Genomic DNA, 13,528 nt, shown 5'->3' with positions numbered 1-13,528 from the left:
TGACAGGAGGAAAGGAATATATTTCCTTCGAAGTTTTTCTTTCTAAGAGGTTTCAGTTCATTTTTTGCTGCTGATCTGTAGTTAATACCGTATGGCTACTTAACCCAGTCAGTTCTTCTGATTTTTTGCTTGCATTCATGTGTTCAAGTTCATTCTTAAAATGTTTATTTCCCATGTGTGGGCCTCAATCACTCAGTATATCAGCTGAGATAGTGCAGGTATGCCTCGAGTTCACTGTGGGTTTCAAGGAAGTGTTTTCATCCTGTGTGTTTTTTTTATTTTTATTCTTATGCTATATCTGATCTTTATATAGAATTTACTACATGCTTTTAATTTCCCTTTGAGGAAGAATGTTGAAATAGGTCACTGCTTTTTGTATTTTACTTGAGGGCAGAGATAGGAGGGAGGAAATAACAGAAAAAGAATATTTCTGAAAATATGTTAAGCTCAAAGAGCCTTTTTATTCCCATCTTTATGAATTTGTTTTGTAGGGACGAAAAAAAATCATGTTATGCTTACTTAGGAGTCACTGTGAGCCTTTAATAAGTTATTTGGAAATTCAAGCACATGCCACTGGTCTAGAGCTCCTCTTGTTAAATGGGAATTATTGGCAGTCAAAATATGTTACTTAAGAAATGACGCCTTTCCCACCTATAAAGTAAGGGACAAACAGACCCTTTGTTAGGTTTCTTATTGTTTCTAACTTTGTTAGAGCTTTTTTGCTGTGCAATTACAAGTGGTGTATGTAAATAGAGCTTGTTTCCTCTGCAGTTGAGCAGTCTGTGATAGTATACGTTGTTGTTGTTAGTTGTGCTTTGGGTTAGGTGTTTAATGACTTCATATTCTATGAGTGCATTCTGTGACTTTTCTTTCTTTATCCAACTTAGTGTATGAATGTTGGCATTTTTACTAAAAATGTTCTGTGAAATTTGCCGCCTATCATTATGAGAAAATATAAACGTATGCAAAACAATACTTCTTTACCATTGGATTGTATTTCTTTCAGAAAAATGGAAAACATTCTTCAGTAGCATTTGTAATTGTTTTGTGACTCCTCTATAAAGTTAAGGGTAGAATTTATTTTCAGAGTTCATAGTGTCCTGAAGGAAAACTATTTGAGTTCCTCCAAAGATGATCTACGTGTGGAATTCTGAGGCCCCGGAGCAGTTGCGGAGTTCTATGACTTGATTGCAGTGCTGCTGTTAAGTGGATCAGTCATTGGAACGCTGTGCTAATATTTTTGTAAGTTTTGAAGTCCTGAGCATTTTATATTTCAGTACAGCTTCTCAGGCATTGTAGCGACAACCAAAGAAAAACCTCACTCTGTACTTTTGGCTCTTTACCCTGAAACTCAGACCTGATGAAAACTGTTGAAAACCCTGAAACAAGGAACTGTCTTTCCAATAGCAGCTTCTGTTGCAGCTTCTGTAATGATATTCAATAGAATCATTTACTAAGAGTTGGCTATTAAGAGAATACACGAGATTTTTGTGCTCATTCAGAGCAGACATACGAGGTTGGTATGTTATTCAAAGGATTTTTCTTTTTATTCTTGACACGTGAGGATTTTCTGTAGGACTGACTAAACTGCTGCTGCCTGAAGGATTTTTCTGTGTCCCTTCAAAGATCCCTTAAACAATGGTCATAGCCTGGAGTACTGTACCAGACAAATTGCATCATTCGCCCTAGCTGCTGTGGCGTTCTACGTGTTCCTGTCACAGTTTTGGTGAGTTCCTCTAGCACGTGTACACCACTGACAGAATGTGGAACCCAGCCTTCCTTTCACTTTCCTCTGCTTTCCAAAGTGAAATAAATATTCCCTCCTTGGGCACCAAAAAGCTGGTACTTGGACATGCCCATTGCAGAACGGATGAGTGTCCTAAGGCTGAATTCTGTGAAATGATGAAATGCATTTCTCACTGGAAAGCCATCTCAAGTAAAACAGGACAAATAACACCAACACCATTACTCCAACATTAAAGCTGCTGTGCCAAGAAGCACGGTTTGAGAATACTGCAACCCTTTTGAAGGGAAATGTGATCTCTCAGTATTAAGGATGTCTCCACAAAAAAAAAAAATCTTTAAGGCAAAATCTTTAAGGCTTTCACGTTATCCCTAATGATGGCTTTCTAACAGTTAATGCAGATGAACAGCTGTTACAAGATTTGTACAGTTCAGTACCTTCATAATTTTTTCCCTCAGACTACACTGATGAGTTACATTTTTTCAGAGATAAATACAGCATGTTATAAGGAAATCATTACATTTTTTTAAAATGAAGACAGAGGCAAGATTGTAGTTATTTCCTAAGTGTTTAAAGAGAAATTATTTAACGAACAAAGATATTACTAGCTTATTTTGACAAATTTTTGAAGTGTTTTTTTCTTCCGGTGTCATCTGCTCAGTGTTTCCTTACGGGAGAAATTATAAACTTTTTCTTTATGAGCAACTAGGCTACTGTTTGAATTCTACTTTTGAAAGTATCAAGTAATTGCACTTTTAATATTCTTTTGATAGAGGTTCCTCAACAGAAGCTCATCTCTCTTAGTTTTGACTTAATTCATGTTTCTGTATTGACATACAATCAGTTCATCAGGAAGTGAATTATTATTTAGAATAAGACCGTAATGGGAATTAATCTGTATGAGGAAAAAACATTAATATCCTTTAAAACCCTTGAATGATTTCACTTTGACCTCCCCGTGGACATCTGCAACAGATTTTTAATTACATTTTGATTATGATGTATTTTGTTGGTGTATCACTGAATATTTTATATAAATTTAGATTAAGGTGGATGGACCCACTGTGCCCTCAGTGAAAATTCAATAGATACACTTAAATAAATTTAGAATTAGGGAAACTCCATGAGTGATATAATACGAGTGTTCTATGTAGGTCACTCCAAAAGTAATACCTCCTGTATGTGTCCATGGAAACTACAGCAGATACAAAGAGCACAATAATACTATTTGATAGAGCAAATTCTCAGCCACAAAACACTATTTTTCAGCACAGTCACTAGCATTGGCTATACATTTTCACCTGTCATGAACAGCAGCCCACGTGCTGTGCTCGTATCAATCTACACCAGCAGAAGAGATCCTCTGTCACTGTTGCAGTGGCTGAAGTACACCACCCACCACCTCTCTGTGCTCACCTCCACTGTTTGGTCTCTATAAATGTTCCGCAAGCATCAATAAATGTCAAGAGGCAGATTTTTTTTCCAAATGGAGGAACTCAGTGACACACCTTTGCTTCGTCAGCACATCCATGATGCCATTTTGTCAGATTGCCCCTGTGCTGCAGTCTGTCACACAGCAACAAAATGTGATAACATATTGGTGGGGAGGTTCAGCCTCTGCTACCGTACCACCAACGTCTTCCACTGACGTTCAGATCAACATAATTATATAGGAGGCATTACTTTCAAAATACCCTTCTTTCTTTCTTTCTTAAATTGATCCATTTAGAGTTCCTGAGGATATGACAGCCATTTTAGAATATACTTTAAGTAGCAGCGAGTATTAGAGGAGATCTGTGTCAGAAATCGGGGAGATTATGGTGTGATTTCTATCAGTATGATAATTTTAAGGAATATTTTACTTTTTGGTTTCCTACTAAGCCTCTTGAGCTTATTGTCGTGTGCAGCAACAAGTTGTTTTTCTTGTGAAACCAGGCTAGGATATTTCTAATGAGTTAAAAATTTATCTATACTATTGTGAGGATTTAAGACAAGCATTATCATCCTGAGAAACTGTACACTGCCTCTCCGTATCTTTGGTATCTGATATTGTCCTTGGAATTGAGTACTTTGATATAAAATAAGATCTGCAGAAGGATTGCTTTACATAGAGAAGGCCTTTTTAATAAATAGTTCTGTATTCCATGTCATCCTTGAGGTTTATTAGATCTTTGCTGATAATTTAATTGCTATACATTGTTCGACACTAGTATTTGTCACTTATGATGGTGGTACTTAATTATATTTTTGTTTTATCAGAACATGTAGGAGAATTTAAGATTTTTGCCTTATCTTGGGGTATGTTACAGGTCAGAGATAATTCATTACTGTTAATCTTTTCAGTCAAAGTTAGACATCAACTTTTATCAATTTTTTTTTGCTTTAATCATATTTTCAAATTTCAGCATTCTGCTTTACACAAATAATTTCAAACTAGTTTTCAAGTAATTTTAAATATGTCATGTGTAGATGACCAAAATATGGCTTCTCTCTACTGTTGCTACTAATCTATTAAAAAAAAGTCAGAAACTTTGAATGAAAGAACATAATAGACTCCGGCTCTCAAAAACACGGGAAATGTGAGCTGGGGAGTGATCTCTGGAGAGCAAGTTCCCGTGTCAAATGATTCTACCACATCCTGTAACTGGTGTTCTAGCTGCTATTGTAAAATCTGTAAGCTATTCTCATTCTAAACTCATTCTGATTATTATTTAGCTTGGCTACAAATATATTTAATTATTGAAACTTGATATGGCATGTTACTTCCAGAGAATTAATCAGTTTCCATAAAGACATTGTTTAAATTAGCACTACAGAGATGGCTATTCAGTAAAAGCCTCCATTAATTAGCACTGCATCCTGTAATGTCACAGAATATGCCTACAGCTCACGACCACGTATGTGAATTTGTGCAGCATGTGACTATTTGCATCTAGTGTTTCATCTGCAACAGACTGATAGCCTGTTTTCATTTTTAAATGGAGAGCTTACAATCAGTGATACGTTACCGTTTTTTTTCCCCAAGTGAATTTCAAAGTCATAAACAAAATCTCTCGTATTTGTCACTTTCAGTACAAAGTTTGAAGTAGTTTTGTCATTTGTGTTTCAGAATTAGGCATATAAATGATATATTTTAATTGCTTAGTTTTTTATTTTGGAGAAGTATTGCCTTTTCAGTAGCTGAAGAGTAATTTTTATTTTTTTATTCTGAAGAGTGCTGGACTAGTGGATGGTTGAGTGCCCCTCTCTCTTTGCTTATTGTACAAGGCCAACAGGAGCATATCAGTAGCTCACAAATTGTGAAGCATAGAGCTGAGAACACTACCTATCTGTTTATTGTATACAAGACCACAGAACAATTCTAAATCAGTTCTGACTTTTCTGAATTAGCATTCCTTTGTGTTTAAATCCCTTCATGCAAATTTTGTTATCTATGGTCACCCAGTCAAAGGAATAGAACAGTTCAATTGGAATCAGCTTGTGAAGATTGAGTCCAGCTCAACTGCCTGGCCTCTTCAGGGGTAACTAAAAGTTAAAGCATGTTATTGAGAGCGTTGTCCAAATGCTTCTTGACAAGCATGGAGCATCAGCCACCGTTCTAGGAAGCCTCTTTTGACCATCTGGCTGAGCTGTGTTTAATGCAGCCCAGGGTGCAATTTGCCCCCTTGGCTGCCAGACTGAAGTGCTGGTTCGTGCTGAGCCTGCTGTCGACCAGCACCTTTAGATCTCTATTGCTTTAATTTCTTGATGCATGTATTGTTATGTAGCACTGGTATGACTTTAATGACGTTTTTGATTCATCAAAGAATTGAATTAGCTAATTTTGTCCCTGATCATTAATACGCATAAGACTTAGTTGTGATTCTTCCCCTCTACTCTGCTCTCATGAGACTCCACCTGGAGTACTGTGTCCAGTTCTGGAGCCCCCAGCACAAGGACATGGAATTGTTGGAGTGGGTCCAGAGGAGGGTCGTGAAGGTGATCAGAGGGCTGGATTACCTCCCCTATGAGGACAGGCTGTGAGAGCTGGGGCTCATCATGGAGAGGGACTTTTTATAAGAACAGGTAGCAGAAGGATGAAGGGAAATGCTTTTATGCTGGAAGAGGGTAGATTTAGACTAGATGCTTGGGGAAGTTCTTTACTGTGAGTGAGGTTATGAACGCTCCCTCCATGGAAGCATTCAGTGCCAAGCTGGATGAGGCTTGGAGCAATCAACATGCTGTTGTGTATGAAACTAACATTCCTGGAAATAGGAAAACCATAGACAGGTGTCCAAAAGAGAACACACAGACTTTTGTCTTAAGGGGCAAATTCCTCCTCTCACAGCATGAGAACTAGGACCAACTCATGCAAAGTAACTACATTTCCCTTCAATTTTCTTGAATCGCTTTCTTCCTCCAACTTTAAAACCCAATTCATTATCATGATGTGTGTTATCATTAATTTCCTCCTTGAAAGCAAGGTGCATAATGCTGCATTATGAACACGGAGCTAATATCTGTCTGTCTTGATGCCCTTTTGAGTCTCTCTTGTTCTAGCAGAATAAAACTGGGCTCATAATACGTTCAGCTATCATGCCGTTCGCAGCAGCAACTGACCTATTGTACTTTTTCCTTTCCTCCCCCTTTTCTTTCCCTCTTTGCTAAGAAGCACTACAGATTAAAAGTGGGCAAATCTGCTGCTTTATGCTCAAGCAGTAGGCTATTAGGAACAGAGTGTCCTATAGGGATTGATGGACCCTCTTATAAGCAAGGAGAAGGGTTAGCTTTGTGGAAGAGAGAAGCCTATTATGCTTACTTTGGGATTTAATGATCAGTTGACCCTTTCTCCTGTATGTTTGTGATTGGGAACGCTCTATTATGAAATATTTTTTTTCTAATGCCATAGGAAGAATAAATTATTTTAACTAAACTTTATTACTCTCAGAGGTATTCTGATTTCTTGTTCAATTGAATTTGGAATTGATTTGCCTTTTTATTAAAGGGCAATAATTTCAGATACTAATCTCATTTTATCAAAATACTTTATTTTGCTTATCACTATACTCACAGAAATAAGCAAAACAAGCAGTATTTGGTATAAGTTGTGAAAGTGCTGAGCCCTGCAGACACAGGTAGTAAACTTCCATTGTGAATACCTTGATGGTGAAGTGTTTGCTGCAAAAGGACAGGTTTTGGTTTTGATACTAGTCCTCAAATTCTTGCTTCCCTCTCCCAGCTGTAACACTTCTTTGAAAATGCAGCTGTGGCTGTTGTAAATGAAGCTTGCATTTTAATGAATTGCAAAAAAAAAGTAAATCCACTGAGCTGACGTTCTCAACAGTTCATTCTTCTGATGCCTAACTTTTGAAAAGGAAAACCTTAACTACGTCTGTGTAGCTTCCATTTTTGTTACCACCCCAGATAAGATGGAGAGCCAGCATTAAACAAATCTAATAATGGTGCACCTATCAGACTGCACATCTGTCTAAATATAAACTATGTGGTAGACTGTCCTTACATTAATGTTAGGCAGCTGTAGGTGTAAAGAATAAACAGGTAGCTGGGCCAGAAATCTTTGTTCCACTCTGCGATGTTTTTTTCAAAACCACCAAAGTAACCTTAATAAATTAATGCAAAAAGTGGTGGTGGAAGTGTGTGCACGTATTTGTTGTGTGTGTGGGGATAGTATTAGGTTTGTTTCTGTTCTTTTAATTTTGTATGAAACAAAAAATATATGTATACTTAATTTTCACCTAGTTAAGAAAAGTTCCTCTTGAACATCCTAATTTTTCTTCTTCTGTGTGCATGAGTTTTTTTGTTTGTTTTTTTGTCTAGCTCTGATTTGGCCCCATATGTTACATGAAATCACACAAGTCTAAATGCCCTTTCAGGCAAAAAAATGTTTGAAACCAAGGTTTTTTAAAAAGTTTAACGCATTTTCATTGAAATAGCTTTGAGCTGCTGGTTGAGCTGTTCTGCATTAAACTCCTTTCAAGCTTCAATTTCAACTTCCTATATAAGTAAATCGTGTGTTTCCCTTTTTGTTAGATGCCTTAAAAATCTAAAGTTAAGAGATGTTTCTGGCTTGTTAAAAAGTAGTCACCAGAAGAGTTAAGTGGCTCCAAGGTATGATTAATTCTACTGGTTTAGAATATGCAACTATAGCCCAAAATTTTACCAAGATTTTGCAGCATCAGGAGTTTGTTTTCCTCACTTATGTCTGTACTAGATGAACTTTTAAATCAAGTTCCTGTTAAGGCTTTGTATCACTGAACAAAATCATGCCATGAATATATTAATGTATAGCTTGTACAGAAATTTATACATCTTAAATCAACGGCTTGTCCAAACCTTTAATTGAATAAAACATCTTGACAAGAAGGAAGTGTGACTTTGTGTGTAGGAGAATGAATGATAGCCTTCCTTCTGTATTTCCTTTTGTAATATTCTAGTGTGTTTCACTACATATTGGTTCTCAAGCACATTTGTTTTCAAAGATATGCAGACCATAAAAGTTAGTGTTTTCATTTCCTAAGCACTCTAATATATGTGTCATCCTGTGGGCAACAGGAACCACAACTGCTTTAAGGCTTGTACTGAACTAAACAGTTGTGAAACATAGCTGCACTTCTTGCTACTGCAGTCTGACATCCAGAACTAATAGAAATAATCCTTCAGTGGGAGATAACTGAGTGTGCCTGGAGCTCTGGTTGGTGTCATTACAATGCTTTTGTCCCTCATCATCCAAAGATCATGACAATCAGGAGATTCCTGATGACTGGAAAAAGGGAAATGTCACGTTGCCCTTCAAGAAGGGCAAGAAGAGGGGAGCTATAGGGCAGGTGAACCTCAGTCTGTGGGAAGCTTGTGGGGCAAAGGCACTTCTAGGCATGTGAAGGGCAAGGAGATGATTGGGATCACCTACAGTAGGTGTACTACTGGCAAATGGTATGTGACTGCCTTCTCAAGATATCTGGCTGTGTGGAGGAGGGGAAAAATGTAGAGGGTTTGTTTTTTGTTTGTTTTGTTTGTTTTAACTTGAATTTAGCAAAGTCTTAACGGTAGTGTCCTCTAATATGTGTACACATTGATGAGGTGTGGATTGGGTGTGTGGGATGATAACATGGCCAAGAGAACTGGTTATGCTGCCCAACTCACAGAGCAGGGATCCATGGTGTGGAACCTAGCTGGCAGTTCCTAATAGCATTTCTTGATCAATCTGTGTCGATCCTGGATCAGTACCTCGTATGTTTACTAACAATGTGCAGAATAAGGTATAAAATACATTTTTAGTGAGTTGGGAGATAATAACAGAGTGATGAGGTAGCTGGCAAATTAGGGGACAGGGCTGATAGACCTAAACAATATGGATAAATGGATTGGCAGTAACTAAACAGAATTCAGTGAAGGGAAATAAAATCTGCTGGCCTTCTGTGATGGAGCGATGGCATTAGTGGACAAAGGAATAGCAACTATGTGGACATATGCAAGATCATTAAGACGGTCCCACACCACACCCTTATCTCTAAATTGGAGCAGTATGGGTTTGAAGGCTGGACTTTTCAGTGGTTAAGAAGCTGCTTAGATGGTCACAGCCAGAGAGCTGTGGCCAATGGCTTTTTGTCCAGATGGAGGCTGGTTATGAGTGGTGTCCCCCAGGGATCTGTCTTCGCATGGGTGCTCTTCAAAATCTTTATCAGTGACATAGACAGTGGAATTGAATGCACTGTCAGCAAATTCGCTGATGACACCAAGCTGAGTGGTGCAGTTGACGCTACGGAAGGAGGGAATGGCATGCAATGGGATGTGAACAAACTAGAGAAGTGGGCCTGTGTGAACCTAATGAAGTTTTAACAAGGACAAGTGGAAGGTATTGCACTTAGGTCAACGCAGTCCCAGGTATGTGTAGAAAATGGGAGAAGGGTGGCCAGCAGGAAGAGGGAGGGAATTGACCCCCTCTGCTCTGTCTTTGTGATGTCCCATCTGGAGTACCGTGTCCAAACCTGGAGCCCCCAGCAGAAGAAAGATATCACGAAAGTTATCAGAGCGCTGAGGCAGCTCTCCTGTGAAGAAAGACTGAGGGAGCTGGGCTTCTTTGGGCTGGAGAAGGCTACAGGGAAACCTTGCTGCAGCCTTCTAATACTTAGAAAGAGTATATAATCACAAGGGAGACCAACTTTTTACCTGGGCGGATAGTGATCGGACCAGGGGAAATGGTCTTAAACTAAAAGAGGGAAGATTCAGATTACATTTTGGTGGAGTATTTTTTACTGAGAGAGTGATGAGGTTGTGACATGAAAGTTGTGGATGCTCCACGCCTGGAGGCGTTCAAGACCAGGTTGGATCTTGGACCCAGGGCAAGCTGATCTAGTGGTTGGCAACCCTGCCCGTGGCAGGGGGTTTGGAACTGAATGATCTTTAAAGTCTGTTCCAACCCGTGCCATTCTAGGACTTTATGATATTGTACATGGAATAGCGAGAAGATCAGAACTGGCTATCTCCCACCATAACAGCCTGCAGAGAAATTAAACAGTAGGCCAACAAATAAAAGAATTTCAGTAGGATTAGCATCTGATATTTTAAATTCTTTTGTCAGTTTTGTAGATTGAAGTATATTTTTCAGATGGAATAGATTTCTCCTCAGACTAAGAACTGTGCTACTGCTGAAAAGTGTTTTCAATAGTGGCATGGAATTAAAGTGAAATAAATCATTTCAAGTGGTCTCTAAAACAGAAACATATATAAAGTCACTGTAGGATTTCTTCTTCCCTTTATAAGGATTGTTTAGACTGCTCAAGAAAAATTAAGTTAAAACGTGTTTCAGATGATCTGCAATGATTATTATTTATAATAAGATGCTAGGAAAGGAATTGGTTCAGAACTTCCTTTATTTACTTGGAAACATTTTATTTTCCAACATTTTTCATTCTCAGTCATCTCCAATTACAGCAGGGCGCAGCTTGGGATCCAGCTGTTGAGGTTACTCTTGTGCTGGGTGGTGATGGCAGAATGAGGAATAAACTATGTGCTGTGACCAAAGACAGACATGTAATTACTTGAATATAATGATAATTGACCTTAATAATGTAACAAACTCTCTGAGTTTGCACATCCAATCTCTGCAGGCTGGATCAATTTTCTTGTTTACAAAATCAGCTTGCTTTTATTAGCACCAAAATTATCAAATAACAGAATGGCGTATGAGCTGGTCAGGCTTACTGCAGAGGAAGGGAAAAAAATGCTGTACCCAGTTAGGCATTGGATTTGAATAGCTTTCTACGTACAGCTGTTGTGCAGAGGGCTGAGTGGAAAAAGGGAGGGATTTTTCCCATTATTAAGAAGACTGAGGGATCTAATGTTTTATTACTCAGTTTAAGCAGAGACTGCTGAACTCAGGATGCAGAGGGCTAGAATAAACAGCTTAGCAACAACTGCCACCAAGCCTGTATTGCCATAGTTGTTCATGGAGTTCACTTACTCTTTTTGTAAATGCAGTGTCTGTAATTATGGGAAGATTCATTTCGTCAGCCTGAAATTGGGAAGGGAGCTCTCTAAAATACAGGTGCTCTCCCCCTCCTCATCTTATTGAGACTTCATCTTTGGCTCTCTCAGCATGAATTATTCCCACTGCTTATTGTTCAACATCGTGATAGGAGAGCAGACGAGACAGTTATTCTTGTTGTTGCTGGTTTGCTATTACAGCTGCTTCCTCTTCACGTGATTTGGTTTGAAGTTTCAGCCCACCAGGGTGCTGATGGTCCCCACCTATGCAGCTTTAAAACCTCACTGTTGTTTTCCACCTGAATGTTATTTCCATTCCTAGCCAGATGAAAGCTTAAAAGTCAGATTTACTCTATTTCAGTAGAAAAACAGCAAGTGAATTACTGTTTTGTAATGTTATGGTGGCTATTGGAAGCTGATACAAAGAACACAACAGGATGCTAGCCATCATTTATATCATCTGTGTTGCATTTATTTCTAAAATGCGGGTGATCCGTAATTCACTTGGTGTTTTTTTTTCTGTAACTCAGGAAAATGTAGGGCAAACAAATCTCAGAACACATTTTGTAATATTGTACTGTCTGCTGTGACTGCAGCTCTAAAATGATCAGCAACTACAGTGGAACCCAATGTGTGACTGTGTGTGTAGGCAAGTTCAGTGTACCTAAAGCACTGGGCAGCCCTACTCAAATGTTGCTACGAAGCTGTGATGGAAAGTTGGATAACCAGAGAGCGCTGCTTCAAGAATGCTTGCCACTAAGCTCCTACACCAACAGAGCTATGCATCTGTCTCTTATTCTTAAAGCTTAACAACTTACTAAGTGATGAGTTTCTTAGTTTGCCTTTAATTTGTAAATGTTTTCAGCTGTAATTAATGAATCGCTATGAGAACTTCTATCCAAACAGAATTATCTTTGCTTGACATAGCTGCTGTCTACCTCTATCGTCCATCTGCTGTCCACAGCGAGAGTTTCCATTTTTGTAAAATGTGTGGTTTTCTTATTTTATCTCTTTTGATTTGATTTGATTCTGTGTAGTTCTTTGTATTTTCCTCATCTGAAAAATATTTTTATACTGTAAGCATTCTTATTTTGCAATACTTTCTCTGCTTATCCAGAGAGTGCTTTGGTGCTTCGTGATCGCTTTGAAGAATGGTTATAGTGTTCAGATGGTTTTGTTTACTGGTTCATCGTTTTTCTTAGAAATCTAGCCCCTAATGAGTTAATGCTAAGTTTTCTTACTGGGAATCACAGGAGTCTTCCTCTCAGCCACCCTATTTTCAATGGCTTATTTCTCGCTTTGGAGCAGCGAGGGGGAAGAGAGGGACTGCATTATTAAAAAGATGGGAGCTGGGCAGCCTGATGGAAGTGGCTGCATGAAGTCTTGTTGCTTTCAGCCATTATTAAAGGATGGTGCAACATTTCCCCTCTTGGAGCAAGAGGATATTATTGCCAAATTTCAGTTTTTGAGGTCGATACTCTTTGCAATGCAAATCAAATACACAATTTCCTAAGTCCCTGACTGGTGGAAAACAAAGTATAAACAGGCAGGAAACAGGCTTTTCAGCACTCTCACTTAGTCAAGTAGTGATGACTAACTTTTTAAATGCAATCTTAATACATTGTATTTTCTCATTTAAAGAATTCTAGCAGTTATTCTAAGAGGACTGTTAGTCATTATTCTTTAGAGCTGTTTTTGTTTACTGGAAGCTTACCAGTTAATAAGTTGACTGCTAGTAACAACCATTAGTGCAGACTCTTTGCTTGGGTAATGTTGCTTGCAATGTTTAATGAATTAGGTTCAAAAAATAGAGCAGAGTACTAGACGTGACTGACTTGCTGTAGAGGCAACACAGAATTAGTCATTGGCTGTGAATGTTAATCACTCCACAGCAATGATAATTTACAGCATTGTTGTAGCACTCTTGTGCTCATAAAATGAACTTAATAACCCTCTGCTACCCATGGGATAAGCCTTCCTTCCTTCCCTCCCCCTTACAATTGAAATCCTAGTCTGGCTGCATAATGGCCTCGTGAAATCCTGCATTAAAAAGAGTGAGCAGCTGTATGATAAAATAAACAGCTCTAAAACAGATCTGTTAATTATCTCCACCTTTTATTCACAGAGGGTGTTTGTGAGATATGGCTGACCAGTGAAGACACAGGGGCTTATGGCAGAGACATTGGCACAGACCTCCCTACTCTTCTGTGGAAGCTGGTCGAAGCTATTCCTGAGGGAGCTATGCTGAGGCTTGGCATGACAAATCCTCCCTATATTTTAGAGCATCTGGAGGTAAGGAAG

The 13,528-nt window shown here is 38.6% G+C and overlaps 1 protein-coding gene across 1 annotated transcript in view; it reads left to right on the top strand.

The window, feature by feature from the left end:
- Positions 1-13,528, top strand: part of LOC100548692 (threonylcarbamoyladenosine tRNA methylthiotransferase) — a 279,899-nt gene that overhangs the window by 207,817 nt on the left and 58,554 nt on the right. The window contains exon 10 of the mRNA XM_010708474.3: positions 13,353-13,519. Coding sequence (XP_010706776.2) covers positions 13,353-13,519 — 167 coding nt within the window. The remainder of the gene's footprint in view (positions 1-13,352; positions 13,520-13,528) is intronic.

This window comes from Meleagris gallopavo, chromosome 3, assembly GCF_000146605.3.
Source record: "Meleagris gallopavo isolate NT-WF06-2002-E0010 breed Aviagen turkey brand Nicholas breeding stock chromosome 3, Turkey_5.1, whole genome shotgun sequence".
Taxonomy (NCBI): domain Eukaryota; kingdom Metazoa; phylum Chordata; class Aves; order Galliformes; family Phasianidae; genus Meleagris; species Meleagris gallopavo.
The sequence above is the reverse complement of the archived record's forward strand: the minus strand, read 5'-3'. Positions and strand labels throughout refer to the sequence as shown.